This window comes from Gallinula chloropus (assembly GCF_964237585.1).
Source record: "Gallinula chloropus genome assembly, chromosome: 3".
Lineage (NCBI taxonomy): Eukaryota > Metazoa > Chordata > Aves > Gruiformes > Rallidae > Gallinula > Gallinula chloropus.
Genome location: NC_140087.1, coordinates 119876941 through 119893009, shown reverse-complemented (window position 1 = coordinate 119893009; position 16069 = coordinate 119876941). Strand labels below are relative to the sequence as shown.

General features: G+C 49.6%; 1 protein-coding gene across 1 annotated transcript in view; it reads left to right on the top strand.

Annotated features, from left to right (window-relative positions):
- Window positions 1-306: 306 nt before the first annotated feature.
- MTMR9 (myotubularin related protein 9) overlaps window positions 307-16069 on the top strand; it is a gene marked incomplete at its 5' end in the record, with an annotated part of 29924 nt that continues 14161 nt past the window's right edge. Inside the window, 4 exons of the mRNA XM_084261374.1 lie at window positions 307-491; window positions 4678-4786; window positions 5821-5946; window positions 14484-14657. Of these exons, the coding sequence (XP_084117500.1) occupies window positions 307-491; window positions 4678-4786; window positions 5821-5946; window positions 14484-14657 (594 nt within the window). The remainder of the gene's footprint in view (window positions 492-4677; window positions 4787-5820; window positions 5947-14483; window positions 14658-16069) is intronic.

Sequence of the window (16069 nt, the reverse complement as noted above, 5' to 3'; positions counted from 1 at the left end):
GCCTGGGCCTTCTCCGCGCCGGGGGCCCGGTACCCGCGGTACCTCCTTCCCCTCGCCTCATCCCCCACCCCCGTGATCGGGCCGGCTTCCGGCAGGCAGCACCCCCCGCCTGGGGTTATGCCCCGGCCTGGCACCGCCCGCCTGCCGCTGGCGGAGCATCCCGAGGCCGGCCCGGGCTGTGCGGCGGCTCCCTGGGTCCCTCGGTGAAGCTGCGTCCCTCTCTCATCCCCCATTCCCCCCGGTTCGTGCGGCCGAGGCCTCCCCGGGCCTGTGCCCCCCTCCCTATCTCCCCCCCCCACCCCAGCCATGGAGTTCGCGGAGCTGATCAAGACCCCCCGGGCGGATAACGTCGTCCTGCACCGCCCGTTCTTCCCGGCCGTGGAGGGGACGCTGTGCCTGACGGGCCATCACCTCATTTTCTCCTCGCGGCGCCAGGATAACACTGAGGAGCTGTGGCTGCTGCACTCCAACATCGACTCGATCGAGAAGAGGTACGTCCCCGCCGGTCCCCCCCTCTCTCCGTGCCGAGCCGCGGGGTGAGAAGCGGTTGCTGAGGGTGGTTTGTGACTCGGGCGGCCCCTGTCTGCATCTGGTGGGTGACAGGTTGGCCATGAGCCAGCGGGGTGCCCTGGGGGCCAAGAAGGCCCATGGGATCCTGGGGTGTGTTAAAAAAGAGCATGGCCAGCAGGTCACAGGAGGGGATCCTCCCCCTCTGCTCTGCCCTGGTCAGGCCCCACCTGGAGTGTTGTGTCCAGTTCTGGGCTCCCTGGGATAAAAAAGCCAGGGATCTCCTGGAGAGAGTCCAGAGGAGGCTACGGAGATGCTGAAGGGCCTGGAGCATCTTCCCTGTGAGGAAAGGCTGAGTGAGCTGGGGCTGTTCAGCCTGGAGAGAAGAAGCCTGAGAGGGGATCTGATCAATGGGTATCAATAGCTGAAGGGTGGGACCCAGGGGGCCATGGGCAGCCTCTGCTCAGTGTCTGTGGGGACAGGACAAGGGGCGATGGGCTCAAGTTGGAGCACAGGGAGTTCCCCACCAATCTGGGGAAGAACTTCTTCCCGGTGAGGCTGAGGGAGCCCTGGGACAGGCTGCCCAGGGGGGTGTGGAGTCTCCTTCTCTGGAGAGATTCCAGCCCCGTCTGGATACCAACCTGTGTGCCCTGTCCTAGGGACCCTGCTTTGGCAGGGGGGTTGGACCTGATGATCTCTGGAGGTCCCTTCCAACCCCTGTGATTCTGTGGCTCTATCTGGAGAGGAGGAAGGGCAGTCAGAGCTGCAGGCTGAGTGTTGATGCAGGCAGATTGATTCCTGTTCTGGTTGGATACTGGTATTTGCCTTTTGCATCTGAAGTGGAAGAGGGTGTTGGTCAGATACAGAGTCAGAGAATTGATGTTCAAGCACAGTGGATTCCATCAGCAGCTTTTGAAGCCCTTTACAAAGGCTGGGCCTTTACTACCATTCAGTGGAGAAGGAACCTGAGGCACCAATGAAGCCATTTGCCTTGGGTCACCCAGCAAACCTGATGCCAGAGGTGGATTTCTCAGCCCCCAGATCAGTCTCCTACAGCATCATCCTCTCACTCCTCCAGCCCCTCATCAAGTGACACTCCCATCTCACCCAGTCATTGTTTTCTACTTCCTCCCCTTGCTCCTTGGTTCACTTTGCTCATAACACTTTATAGTTTTAATTTATTAATTACAAAGTCAGTCCCCTGAGTTTCCTCACTTTTTTGAAGGTGATTTGGAGTTTAGATTTCCTTTCTGCCAGCAAGGCTCAGACAAATCAAGCAGCAGCAACTGAAAACACCAGGTTGCCCCTGAGAATGGGTGAAGCACTGGATGCTGGTTTAAGTTTTTAAGTTTATTGGGGAGAAATAGTTCATCTTGGCCTGAGGCTGGAGAGGATCAGGGTGGTGAAACCCTCAGGAAATCTGTTCCCATCTAGTCCTGCTCAGTCACCAGGGTGTTTTGACCTTGTCCCCCTCACTGTTTGTGCTAAGCCAGCTGTAGCTGTGTTTTGAAAGTTACAACAGAGGAGCTTTTCTGTTTCCCTTTCATCTTTTTCATGAGCTCAGTTGCAGTTAGAATCTCTTAGATAAGCAAGGAACGTTCTGAGTTGTTGCTGAGGGGGGGCAGTGCACTGCAAGCAGCTCCCTGTGTGATTTATAACAGAGCTGGCTGTGTCTGCAGATACTCCCAGCCCTTAGCACCACCCCTGCTTTCTAGAAGCTCTCTGGAGTAGATATTTCCTTCCCTGAGAGCAGCTTTGTGTGGCTGTAGCTGCAGTGAAGCCCTGCACATAACAGGATGGGACTGTGTTCTCCTCAGTGCTGCAGAGAATGGCATTACAAGACCCTTAAAGGTCCAGTTTGGCACTGGTTCAGGTTAATAGTGCACAACAACTGTGATGCTGTGCCAGGTTGATAAAATACCTTCTCCTGCTTGCTTGATGTGAGTGCCTGGAGAAGAGAAAGCTCTGGGGAGACCTTGCAGCAGCCTTCCAGTACCTAAAGGGGCTACAGGGAGGATGAAGAGGGGCTGGTGATTAGGGAGTGGGGTGATGGGACAAGAGGGAATGGTTTAAACTGAAAGAGGGTATAATTTGATTGGACATATGGAAGAAATCCTTCCCTGTGAGGGTGGGGAGGCCCTGACACAGGGTGCCCAGAGAAGCTGGGGCTGCCCCTGGATCCCTGGCTGGGTTCATGGCCAGGTTGGCTGGGGCTTTGGGCACCCTGGGCTGGTGGAGGGGTGTCCCTGTCCATAGCAGAGGGTGGGAGTAGATGGGCTTTGAGGTCTCTTCCCACCCAAACCACTCTGGGATTCCCTAATTGGATGTTCATCAAACTGCTTTTCAAGATATATATGTATATTTTAGGGGTTTTTTTAGCAACTTAAATGTGACCCCCAGGGTTGGTGAAGTGGAACAATCTCTAGTGATCTCCTATAGGGTTTTTTGCCTCAGGAAACAGAGCCCTGGGGCTGTGCAGGTGTTCCATAGCTGCAGTGTGTTCCTGCCCTGGGGATCTGTGGCACTGCACAGCCTGTCTCTGCTGGGGTGGCAGAACCTCCCTGTTCTTCCTCCAGCACTACCCAGGCTAGAGCTGGTTCTGCATGCTGCCCTTTGCACAGGAGTAGCAGATAATGACCTTTTGGGTGTGTTAATTCCAAACCAAAGCCACAGGCACCTTTTGTAGTGTGGGGGAAGCCACCCAAGGGGGTCTAACCAAGGATTAGACCATGAGGGACCACATCTTGGTCCTTCCCATCTTTCCAGCTTCTCCCTCCTGTGTTGCCCCTTGGCTACTGCAAGCACTGCTGAGGGGTGTGAGCTGATCCAGCTGCTTTCCCTTCCTTAGCTCGCTGCTTTGTGAACTGAAGGGGGATGTTTTAAGGTAAAGAAAACACGTGGGTTGCTGTTCAGGCATCATCCTCCTGTCAGGAGTCTGGAGAGGGCGCCTGTGTGCTGTGTTTGCTGCTCCACAGGCAGGGTTTCTCCTGAGCTGACTGGAGCCATTGGTCAGGCTTGAACCTCTCTGAGGAGGTGGCTCTGTGGGGCTGCAGGTACCAGAGACCAAACTTGTTAAAACCAGAGGAGCAGAAGGTATGCAGAGTGAAATCAGAGAGTCACAGACTGGGGAAGGGTGGAAGGGACATGGAAAAAAAAGATGTGGGGCTGGTGGAGAGGGGTCAGAGGAGGCATGGAGATGCTCAGAGGGCTGGAGCAGCTCCCCTATGGAGAGAGGCTGAGGGAGCTGGGCTGGGTCAGCCTGGAGAAGAGAAGGCTGTGGGGGGACCTCACTGCAGCCTTCCTGTCCCTGAAGGGAGCAGAGGAACAGGAGGGGAATGGGCTTGTTAAAGGGCAGAGACTGGCAGGACAAGGGGGCTGGAGTGAAGCTGGAGGAGGGAAGGGTTAGAGGAGAGACTGGGGGGAAGTTCTTTGCAGAGAGAGTGGTGAGGGGCTGGAAGGGGCTGCCCAGAGAGGGGGTGGGTGCCCCATCCCTGGGGGTGTTCCAGGCCAGGTTGGCTGGGGCCCTGGGCAACCTTGTGTAGCTCCAGGCCTGGAGGTTGGTGTCCCTGCCTATGGCAGGGGGTTGGAACTCTGTGTGATCCTTGGGGTCCCTTCCAACCCAGACCAGTCTGATTTAGAGGCCATCTAGTCCCACCTCCTGCAGTGAACTGGGACATCTTCAGGCTGCTCAGAGCCCCATCAAGCCTGACCTTGGGATGAGGCCTCCACCACGTCTTTGGGCAACCTGTATGTTGCTTTAAAAATTAAACCCAACTCAGATCTGTTTAACAATCCTCAAAGTTTCAAGACATTACTGCAGTGAAACTGGAAGCTTGAAGCTGAAGCTTGCAGTGCTGCCAGAAAATAACCTGAGCATACCTTTTTGTTCCTGTTTTAAAGCAAAGCTGGGAGGAAAACCTGTTCTGTTTTGTAGTACTTATACTTCCACTTGCTGCCATGTAGCAGATGGAATTTAAAGAAAAGGACAAGCAGAACACAACTTGCAAATACCAAAGAAAAGGGGTGGTTTTGTTCCTGGGGCTCTTTGAAAAAATATATTGTTAAATTATTACTAAACAAATTTTGTCTTGTAGGGGTAAGTTCTGGGATGAGCTGTGGAACATCATTGTACCATAGAAGAACTTGTTCTAAAGACCCTTTTTCTTCTAGGTTTGTGGGCTCCCTGGGCACCATCATCATAAAATGCAAAGATCTACGAATTATTCAGCTGGATATCCCTGGAATGGAGGAGTGTTTGAACATTGCTAGCTCTATTGAGGTAAGGCTTCATAATAAGTAACATCTACATTCTCAGACCTTCATCTGATCAAAACCAGTTTTGCTGTTTGGTTTTGTTGGTGAGGGGTTTTTTTGCCCCAGTTAGGAAGGTTTTCACTGGTGTTCTGGAAGGCAGATGAGGTTTGTGGGGTATTTCCTTTCAGCTGTTCAAATAGGGTTTGTTGCTTGTAGGTGTGATTGGGGATTTAAGAAGAAAACCAAACGTGCTTCTTGGCATGATCTTGCATTTGGGAAAATGAAGCTTGGCTTCTTCATACTGGAGGGTGAGAAAGCAAACCCAGATGAGACTGTCTCAGACATCTGAAACTCAACCAACATTAAGTGACTTCTTGAATTTAGGCTTTGTTAGCAATCAGGTAAAATCACATGGGGTGTTAATACCTGTGCCTCTCCCACCCTTTGGTGTGCAGAAGTGATGCTGTGCATACAAGCCCCAGGTAGATTGTCTGTTATCATCTGCTTTTGGGTTGTTTTACCTGTGTTAACCTACCCTGCAGGTAAATTTGATTTCAAACTTCATGGCTATATACTTTTGGGTGGCTTAAATTTGCATCACTGATGCAGCTCCCCTGTGAGGAGAGGCTGGGAGAGCTGGGCTGGTTCAGCCTGGAGAAGAGAAGGCTGTGGGGGGACCTCACTGCAGCCTTCCCATCCCTGAAGGGAGCAGAGGAACAGGAGGGGAATGGGCTTGTTAAAGGGCAGAGACTGGCAGGACAAGGGGCTGGAGTGAAGCTGGAGGAGGGAAGGGGGAGAGGAGAGATTGGGGGGAATTTCTTTGCAGAGAGAGTGGTGAGGGGCTGGAACAGGCTGCCCAGAGAGGGGGTGGATGCCTGGAGGTTGGTGGTTCTGCCTGTGGCAGGGGGGTTGGAGCTCTGTGACCCTTGGGGTCCCTCCCAACCCAGCCCACTCTGTAATTCTATGATTAAAGGAAAACAGTTTGCTGTGCATTTTTTTTAGTATAAAATGGCACTTTGCATGAATTAAAGAGCTGTTTACTCCTCATCTCCTGCACAGGCCCTCTCCACTTTGGATTCTGTCACCCTCATGTACCCCTTCTTCTACCGCCCCATGTTTGAGATCCTTGAGGACGGCTGGCGCTCCTTCCTGCCTGACCAAGAGTTTGAGCTCCTCAGTTCACTGGTAAGTTGGATCTTAAAGGCTTTGCAGAGGTGCTCAGATATGTTTGTGTGAGGAGCTCAAAGTGTTACACCCTGCAGTGTCTGGAGTGGAAATCCTGGATGGCAAAATAAGCTGTTCTGTGCCTGGGTGGGAGGTGAGTGGTGTTGGAATGCTCTGTAAACATCAGACACTTGTGTTTCATGCACAAAATAGTCCCATTTAGCACTTGTTTTACCTTCTACAAAAGGACTTTGGAGGCCCATTTAAAAGCTGCCTGGGAGGATATGAAGGTAGGAAGTGTGTTTGTCCCCTGGGGATGGCCCTCCTTGTTGTAAGAATGAATTCAAAGTTGCTAAGGGTTTCTCAGCTCTCCAGGAAGATGCTGGTAGATAAAGACACCCAACTGAAACACTCTTCTCTCTAGTCTACACTGGGGAAATACTGGGAGTGTTCAGACAACAGGGACTTGTCACAGTAAGGGTGACAGAGCCCTGGGACAGGCTGCCCAGGGGGGTGTGGAGTCTCCTTTTCTGGAGATATTCAAGACCCATCTGGATTCTGACCTATGTGACCTGTCCTAGGGACCCTGCTTTGGCAGGGGGGGTTGAACTCAATGATCTCTGGAGATCCCTTCCAACCCCCATGATTCTGTGACTTTCCAGTCATATTCTCCAAGATGCTGTGAGCCCACCTTGATATTTTGGTACCTGTAGGGTAGGAGATGTCCTTGTGAAGTTGCCTGTTGTATCCATTAATCCCACTTGGGTTTAGAATGCTGAGCTAGATGTAGTGGGAGCTGTTTCTGTTGCAGGAGCCTGCCTGGTTTAATCATGCTGTGGGTTAGTGTGTCTGTGTCCTGGGTCTTTGTTACACATGGAATACATGCTCTTGCTGCATCATCTTTGTTTCTGAGACCACATCCATTAGTACAGCACCAAAGAACATCGATTTGTTTTCTTTTTATGGGCAGCCCAGCTTGTTTGCAGCATTTATTGCTTCCTGTTGATGACTAATAACTGAATAATATGATTAGCTTGGCCAGACTCATGTGATGAAATCACTAGGAAATGAAAGGACTGGGGGGGATCTCTCCATTTTTGTCTCCTAACTGCAATACTGACAGATCTCACCTCCATCCACCATCAAAAGGTGGACAAACTGACCTGTCAGGAGAACTAGCACCACAGTTTTGGTTTGAATTTCAGCTGGGGAAGTCAAATGGGATCAGAGTGCTCTCTTCTTTGAAGACAAAGCAGGAGGTGCTTCCCCAGCTCAGCAGAGGAAGCCTGTGGGCACTTCAACCAGAAGCTGAAGTGCTGCCTGGTAGGAAGGGAGGAGTAGGAGAGCAGGATTGAAGGCAGCAGGAGGAAATCCCTCACAGCTCAATGTAAGATTGCAGGAGGTGGTTCTGCTTCTGCTCATGTTTTCCTTGCTGTGTGTAGCTGAAAGCTAAAGGATTTCAGGAATCAGATGGCTCTGCTGGTTGTGTTTACCAGCACATGGATGCAGGTGCTAACACAGGTCCAGGGATAGGCTGCTTTATTTTTTTCCCCTTCTTTCAGAGGTTTATTCATGGATCTCTTGCCTTTCCAAACAGATGCTCCTTGGAAGGCTTACATTCAAATCCTAATTACTTTGCAGTGTTACATTTCAAATGTAGCAATTAATTTCTTTAAAATATGCCATGTCTTAACAGCTGGTGATTAATTCTTGGCTTTTAACCCAAAACTTCAGCTGTAACTCCTTTTTAAAAGAAATGGTGGTAACAGCCACATTCACATGGCTTCTCCTGAACAACAGGTAAAAAAATACTGTTGGCCAAATAATTCCTGTTCTACAATGAAACTATTAACATGACAGGCTAGAAAAAGTAAGTCCCTGACCTTTTTAATTCTCCTGCAAGTCAAATGAGTGGGGTTCAGAAGGTTACCTCCCTCTCCATTAAATCATCCTTCTGGATCTGTTCTGCCTTACCTTCCCCAGTATGGGAACAACTTGTCAAACAGCATTTCACCCTCACTGCAGCTCTAGTAATGTGTTAATTCCACATTTGTCTGCTACAGGAGAGTAGCTTCAAAACTCTGATGCATTCTAGAATGGCAAAGGAAAACTATGAAAGTTGAGATTTTATATATGTTAGGCAATACTTTAAAAAAAATCAAATATTATAGTGTAATATATGCATAATAATGATAATTTATCTCTTTTTTCTTGCCTTATATTGTGCCAAAGGTGTCTTTCTCCCAGCACTCATACCCTCTGTGTGACTTCACTCCACTGACAACATGTCATCTACTGTTTGCTGTCAAATTCTAGAGGCAATGCTCTGCAGGCTCTGCCCCTGCAGCTCTGCACCAGCATTAGGGGGGCTGCTGAAGTGTCACAACACTCTTGTGTTTAATCCCTGGAGGTGTTAAGGGAAGAACCATTTAGCAAACTATCATTTTACATAAAGAAATCAGAGGAATTCATGAGTTTCAGTAGCCTGTCACTTGCTGATGGCTGTTGGGGTGTGTGCTGGCTGTTTATTCCTATGGTTTGGGGAATAACCCAGACTTCAGGGCAGCAGGGCTTTTGTCAGGTGTCTTCCTGTGAACTGCTGTTGTGATAAATCCAAAGTAAGCCCAGAGCAGTTCAGCTGGGAATTAAATTGTGTGAAGAAATGGGCTCAGCATTTCACTGGGTATCAGTGGAAACTCCCCAGTGCCTGTGGGCTCTGAACTATTGGGCTGTGAGGTGAGACTTTGAAGGTACTGTAGAGAAATATAAATGGAGCAGAAGATGCACAGGGTAGTTAATCACAGGATCATAGGGGTTGGAAGGGACCTGCAGAGCCCATGGGGTCCAACCCCCTGCCAAAGCAGGGTCCCTAGGACAGGGCACACATGTCGGTGTCCAGACAGGGCTGGAATCTCTCCAGAGAAGGAGACTCCACACCCCCTGGGCAGCCTGTCCCAGGGCTCCCTCACCCTCACTGGGAAGAAGTTCTTCCCCACATTGCGGGGGAACTCCCTGTGCTCCAACTTGAGCCCACTGCCCCTTGTCCTGTCCCCACAGACACTGAGCAGAGGCTGCCCATGTCCCCCCTGTGTCCCACCCTTCAGCTATTGATACCCATTGATCAGATCCCCTCTCAGGCTTCTTTTCTCCAGGCTGAACAGTCCCAGCTCACTCAGCCTTTCCTCACAGGGGAGATGCCCCAGGGCTTTAATCATCTTTGTAGCCCTACTATTTGCTGCTCTTTGTAACCCTGATGTTTGCTTATCCAGGTTTTGGCTGTGTGTAGTACCTTGCTGCTTACAGCCCTGGGGGTGGTATGTCAAATCTGGATTGGCTATAGGTATGTCAAGAGAAATGTGGGTAAAATAAATACAATGAATTCATATTCTTTGCAATACTGCTGTGTTACTGGTGAGTGGCTGGATGAAATTAAAGTATATGCAAGGGAGTTCATCTCTCTTTTTTTTTTTTTTCAGAGAAGAGCTAATTGTTTTCCCTTCAGCCAAATCCTACAACTGCAGGATACTGCAAACTGACTCCAACTCAGTTTCTTCTCAAAGTTCAGTAGAGTCTCTGAGAAGTTTATACACTAAGGGTGTAATTAAAGGTGTTTCATTGTCACAAAATTCAATTTCTTCATTCTTTTTCCCTTTCCATTTCTTTGTAGGAAAGAGCTTGGGGGTTCTGGACAGTTCAGCTGTGCTTTCTCTTCTGTCCTGGAGCTTCTTTAAAAAACAAAACCATCCTGAATTTTCTCCTTTTGGGCTCAGTTTGCAGTGGTGTGGGTAGTCCATACTTTGGTGTTACCAGTCAAGTATCAATCTTTACTTGCTTCTGTCCTTAATGCTTCTTGTCCATCCCCAATCCATTGGTAACAGGGCTTATTGCCTTCTGCTGGTTCCATGGGAATGGCCTCTGTTGTTGCTGCTTTGCAGGAGACTTCAAGGTCCCTGCTGGCTTCTTGACTTCTCTTCTAAGGCTTCTTAGTAGAGCTTGAATCATTTCATGCTGTTTTATGGGAAATGACCTCTCCTAGCAAGGAAAGCTTTAGGTAGGAAAGGGTTGGTTTAGCCTTTCAGTTGAAAATTAGTATGTCTGAACAAGTACTAGGACAAGAGAAGCAGAAATGTAAGTTAATCCTACACTGTGCTTAAGAAAATACTTCTGACCACTTTCTCTTTTCTTTGGAGTCCTCCTTCCTGCTCAGCACCCCCTTCCTCTGCTGCTTCTGGCCTTAACTAAGGAATCAGAGAAAGGTAATTCCATAGTACAGATCCTCTTTCTGGGAGAAACAAGTGTTAATTTGGTACTTTCTCTGAGTTTCACACAACATACTTACCTGGTGATGTCTGAACATGATGTCCACCTCTCCTCTCTCACTGCAGTCCTTCCAGCTTCCCTCTTCTACTGCTGTGCACAGTTGGATTGCTGTAACCTCACTCTTCCAGTTAGGAATGGCAGTTTTTTCTTCCAAACTGCAGGCATACCCCAAGTAGAAGCCAGGAAGAGACCTGAGCTGTTGGGTTTCACTACCATCTGGTTCTTGTGTGGTAGCAGTGTGAAGCTGGGTTAGCTGGATCTCTGCAGGAGTAGCTGTGCACTGGAAGAGAAATGGTGCTAATTGCTGCCAGGCTCCTCCTCCTTCCCATGGAACAGTAGATGGGATGATACGAGGGTGTCATCTGTCTCCTGTTATAAGTGGGGAGGAGAGGAGGTTATGGGCAGAGTTCAATTACCAAGGTGGGACATAAGTCAGGTGGATACTGTTCCATTCCTCACACTGGTGGTATCAGTGGCAGCCTGTCTATCAAAAAAGCATCCCAGGGAGTTCTGACTTTGCCTTCTCTCCACCCTGCCTGGTAGTTTATCAGGTTTTTCTGTATCCATGCATCCTTTTTCATTGGAAACAAGTTGTACTCTGTCAGCCTTGAGAAAAGAGACTGAGAGGGGATCTGATCAATGGGTATCAATAGTTGAAGGGTGGGACACAGGGGGACATGGGCAGCCTCTGCTCAGTGTCTGTGGGGAAAGGACAAGGGGTGATGGCCTCAAGTTGGAGCACAGGGAGTTCCCCCCCAATGTGGGGAAGAACTTCTTCCCAGTGAGGGTGAGGGAGCCCTGGGACAGGCTGCCCAGGGGGTGTGGAGTCTCCTTCTCTGGAGATATTCCAGCCCCATCTGGATGCTGACCTGTGCGCCCTGTCCTAGGGACCCTGCTTTGGCAGGGGGTTGGACTCCATGGGCTCTGGAGGTCCCTTCCAACCCCTGTGATTCTGTTATATAAAATCTCAAACTTAACACAGACACCTCAAAAAGCTATTAAAATATATCTAATTTTTGGCTTATTAAAGGCATGGCTGTGACCAGCTGCCTTCCCTTACGTGGTTCAAAGTTCTTTCATCTCCACCTTTCATATGATTGCCAGAGGCAGTTTAACTTCACATCTGGGAGCACAGCTGCTTTTTACAAAACAGAGATGCTCAGAGAAGCTGTTCTGAGGCTAATGAATAATGAAATAAGCTTACAACACGGACCGTGCAAGGCTGCTTGGTTAGGGTACTGAATGCAGGTAGCAGTCGCTCTTCTTGATGTCAGTCACAGAATCATAGGGGTTGGAAGGGCCCTCCAGAGATCATCAGGTCCAACCCCCCTGCCAAAGCAGGGTCCCTAGGACAGGTCACACAGGTCAGCATCCAGCTGGGGCTGGAATCTCTCCAGAAAAGGAGACTCCACCATCCCAGCATCTTTTTCTTAGGCTGCCACCACAAGGGACAACTTTGCTGCCTTGTGTGCTCCACATCCTGTGCTGTAGATCTACTGAAATGATGGAATAGGGTTCTGAATCAGGTCAGCTTCTTCACCTGATAGAAAACCTTCATGGCCAGAAAGCCTTTCTAAATTGGTTCTAGTTTTCCTGCGGACCAGTGAGCCAGTTCCATTTGTATAACCAGGTACCAGTCAGAAGGTGTAAGGCAAGAGGTGGGAAGTCTGTGCAGGAAAGGAAAAGGGAGAGGGAATGTAAAAGAACAGAAGCTATTCTGTGGCATCTGTGTGAGGTCTCTGCCAGCTGCAGCAGCACAAAAATGCTTCCCACTATAGAGAACACCTCACAAAAGGAGTTACTTAAGGTCTTGCCTGCTCTCTCTCTCCTGTGTCATGCCAGTGCTTAGGAGCTAAAACAAAAAGTCCACCTTGGAAGCAGCTGCCTGTTCCTCTAGAAAATCTTTTAAATTTCATTAATTTCTTTGTGTCTGGAGCTTTTACAGGTGAATTTGACTCTTACTCTGCTGCTACTTTTAAGAAGTTAAATCTGCTGTTAAGTTCAAAACATGTTGTAGTGGTTTCTCTCTTTCTGCCCCAGGGCAGGTTCAGATTTGATGTGAGGGAGAAGTTCTTCCCTGGCAGAGTTGTGGGGCTGTGGCACAGGCTGCCCAGGGAGGGGGCTGAGTCCCCACCCCTGGGTGTGTTTAACAGATGGGTAGATGAGGTACTTAGGGATATGGTTTAGCATAGGATGGGAATGGTTGGACTTGATGATCTTAAAGGTCTTTTCCAACTTGGTGACTCTGTGATTCTTTCTGGCTCATTTTTTCTCACCAAGGCCTCTGGCCAGCAGGTTTTGTTGGCCATGAAGAATACATGATAAGGATGCACTCATGGGAGGTGCAGTTGATGCCCATGAGCTCAGCTTCCTGCCAAACTTTAGCCAAAGTTCTGCTTTATGCCTCTGGGGGAGGGGGGGAGAATAAATCCTGTCCCTGGATGGTGTCTTTAATGCAGTGGGCAGTGGTGTGGTACCAGAAGAAGCAAGCCCTCCATGAAGGCTGGCTTTGGATGCTGCAGTTGGGACAGTGACAGCTCATCCAGCCTGGACCTCATTAAGTGATAACTCATCAGTGAGGCTGCTTGGTGACCTTTGCTTTTGCCTGAGGTGGAGCCAAGTCCTGTGGCTGACCCTGGGTATTGGGTAGCCTGAGTTCTCATGCCAGGTGCCTGTGAGGCTGGAGGGTGCCAACAGTCAGTGCTGCTTTCACAAGTCTTTGGCTCTTGGAAGCTGCAGTATTACGTAACAGGAGTTTGTGAGGAGATCTCTGTGCTGTGTTGCTGGTTCCAGGAGGAGCTTTCAGAAGAACAGCTGAAGTGGTTTATGTAATACAGAGCTGGAAATGTTAAATTGCCATTTTAACCTCAAAAAAGCAGCTTTACCATTGGCAGTTGGTGGACATCCTTGCCTCTTGGCTGCTGCTATTCTTATGGACAGTGTGGCTAGCTCTGCTCTCAGCACAGGCAGAGGTTTGAGCAGATGTTACCTGCAGAAATCAACCTTTATGCCCCTTAATCTGCCCTGGGGTCTCGCTGAGGGCAAGATGTACCATGTTCTTGCATCCTATGAGCTTGAAGGTGTCTGGAAGCATTTGAAGTTATGTCACAGAGTGTACTCCAGACATGCTGCCTGCTGTGTCTGAAAAAAGCCACAGTCACCCATTTCTGGCCATGTGGGCTTATTTTGTGCTGTTTGTCAAGGATGTGGATAAATCAGATGGGGAACTGCTGTTCAAGTTCTGCACCTCAAGAACCAGTCAGCTGGCTTCTAAGCTTGGCAGTGAGTGAGCTTCTGGGAGCTGCTGCAAGGAGAGGTTAAAATTGCAGGCAGCATCAAGAGGTGTGCAGGGGGGGGAAAGCTGATAGGTCAACAGATCTGTTAATGGATGCTAAAAAGACTTGACAGGGCTATAGCTTCATTACTCTGTAATGCAGTAGCTGAGAGGCAGGGGATGAGGAGTGCACTGGTTTGTTCTTGAATAGCATCTCTTCAGCCAGGTTCTTGCTAGAAACAGGGTGTGATGCTGGATTTGATGTAATTAATGTCATGATGCTGTTACAGAGGGTCTGGATTCCTGGATGCCCAAAAGCCTTTATGCCAACAGGGAAAACTGAGCTTTCATCTGTAGTGTAAAGAAGGGCAGTGAAGCTGGGGAAGGGGCTGGGACACAAGCGTGAGGAGGAGCAGCTGAAGGAACTGGGGGTGTTCAGCCTGGAGAAGAGAAGGCTCAGGGGAGACCTTCTTGCTCTCTCCAACTCCCAGAAAGGAGGTTGTGGGGAGCTGGGGCTCAGCCTCTTCTCAGATACCCAGTGACAGGAGGAGAGGGAATGGCTGCAAGTTGTGCCAGGGGAGGTTCAGGTTGGAAATGAGGAGACATTTCTTCTCCCAAAGAGCAGTTGGGCATTGGGAGGGGCTGCCCAGGGAGGTGGTGGAGTCACTGTCCCTGGGGGTGTTCAAGGAGAGGTTGGATGGGGTACTCAGGGACATGGTTAGTGAGTGGTAGAGGTGGTAGTGGAACAGTTGGACTGGATGATCCTAGAGGTCTTTTCCAACCTGGATGATTCTAGGACTCTATGGAATGGGATAGATCACCAGTGTTACTCTGTGTGTGTGTGATCATGACTATGAAAATTCAGCTTCCCTGCCACGCTGTGATCTAGCAGTAACATTCTGGGTTGCTTATTTTCTGGTTTGGGCTGTTTTCCCCTAAACCTATGTGTTCTTATCTTTCTCAGACAGACGAATGGCGCCTGAGCTGCATCAACAAGGAGTTCTCTGTCTGTCCCTCCTACCCTCCAGTTGTCTTTGTCCCCAAATCCATCGACGACGAAGCGCTGCGGAAAGTTGCCCTGTTTCGCCAGGGCAGTCGCTTCCCAGTCCTCAGCTATTACCATAAGAAGAATGGGATGGTAAGTGGTGGTTGAGTAATGGGTGTATCTGAGGGAAGTGTGTCAATCTGTTCATTTAATGAGGGGGGAAAAAGCCACCCAGCTCATGCTGCAGACTTAGTACAGTTCATGAGATGCTCGTTCGTTTTAGTTTTCAACTTCAATCATAGACTGGTCTGGGTTGGAAAGGGACCCCAAGGATCACAGAGCTCCAGCCCCCTGCAATGGGCAGGGACATCAACCTTCAGGCCTGGAGCTACACAAGGTTGCCCAGGGCCCCAGCCAACGTGGACTTGAACACCTCCAGGGATGGGGCACCCACCACCTCTCTGGACAGTCACTTCCAGCCCCTCACCACACTCTCTGCAAAGAACTTCCCCCTAATCTCTCATCTAACCCTTCCCTCCTCCAGTTTCACTCCATCCCCCTTGTCCTGCCAGTCTCTGCCCTTTAACAAGCCCATTCCCCTCCTGTTCCTCTGCTCCCTTCAGGGATGGGAAGGCTGCAATGAAGCCCGCCCGCAGCCTTCTCTTCTCCAGTCTGAACAAGCCCAGTTCCCCCAGCCTCTCCTCATAGTGGAGGTGCTCCAGCCCTCTGATCATCTTCATGGCCCTCCCTGAACCCTCAGTATATTTCATTGTGTAAATCTACAGAATGAACCTGGTTCTGGGTGATGGAATGAGTAACCACCAAGCTAGAAATAGCTATTAATCCTCCTTGGGAGCGTACGTGGCATGAGCTTTGCTCATAGCAGCAAGAACAAGCTGAGACTTGTAAAGCCATCCCTGGCACCCTTACTTGCTTTGCCTGCCAAGAGGCTTCATGCTGGAAGGGTGGCAGAGACCACATTGTCCTGTCTCTGGGTGGTGGGCTGTCTCCTTCATCACAGTCACGATGACAGCACACGTGCCCGGAGCCAGCACAGCTTCTGCTCTGTGACTGGTGGGAGTGATCAGAACAATCTGTTCTCTGAGCCTGTCAGCGTAACATGTGTCAGGAGTAGCAAACTTTTGGCTCATCAGAAGGTGGTAAAAGTCTGTGCAACACCAAGATCTAATTGAGTGCCTTGATATGCTGTAATTAAGAAATGCTCTTTATGAAACCGTTGGGTAATTCTCTCTCTTGCTGATGCAACCAGCTCTGAGGATGTTGGGATGTCCAACCTGCAGCTCCAGGCTTCTGAATCAAGTGCTCTAATGTGTTCTCACCTCCTGTTGCCAAGATGTGTAAGCTTTGGTTTAGAGGGCATCTAGCCTGACTTAGTACTACCTTTGGGGTTGGTTTATTTTCCTTTGCTTTAAAATCACCCATCCACCTCCTGTGTAAGTCACACTTTCTGCTTTTTCTCAGCTCAGCTGAAAACTGTTGGAGGAAGATGTCTTCAATTATCTCTCTGTATTGTTTGTGTTCCATGTGTGAAGAATATAACAGCA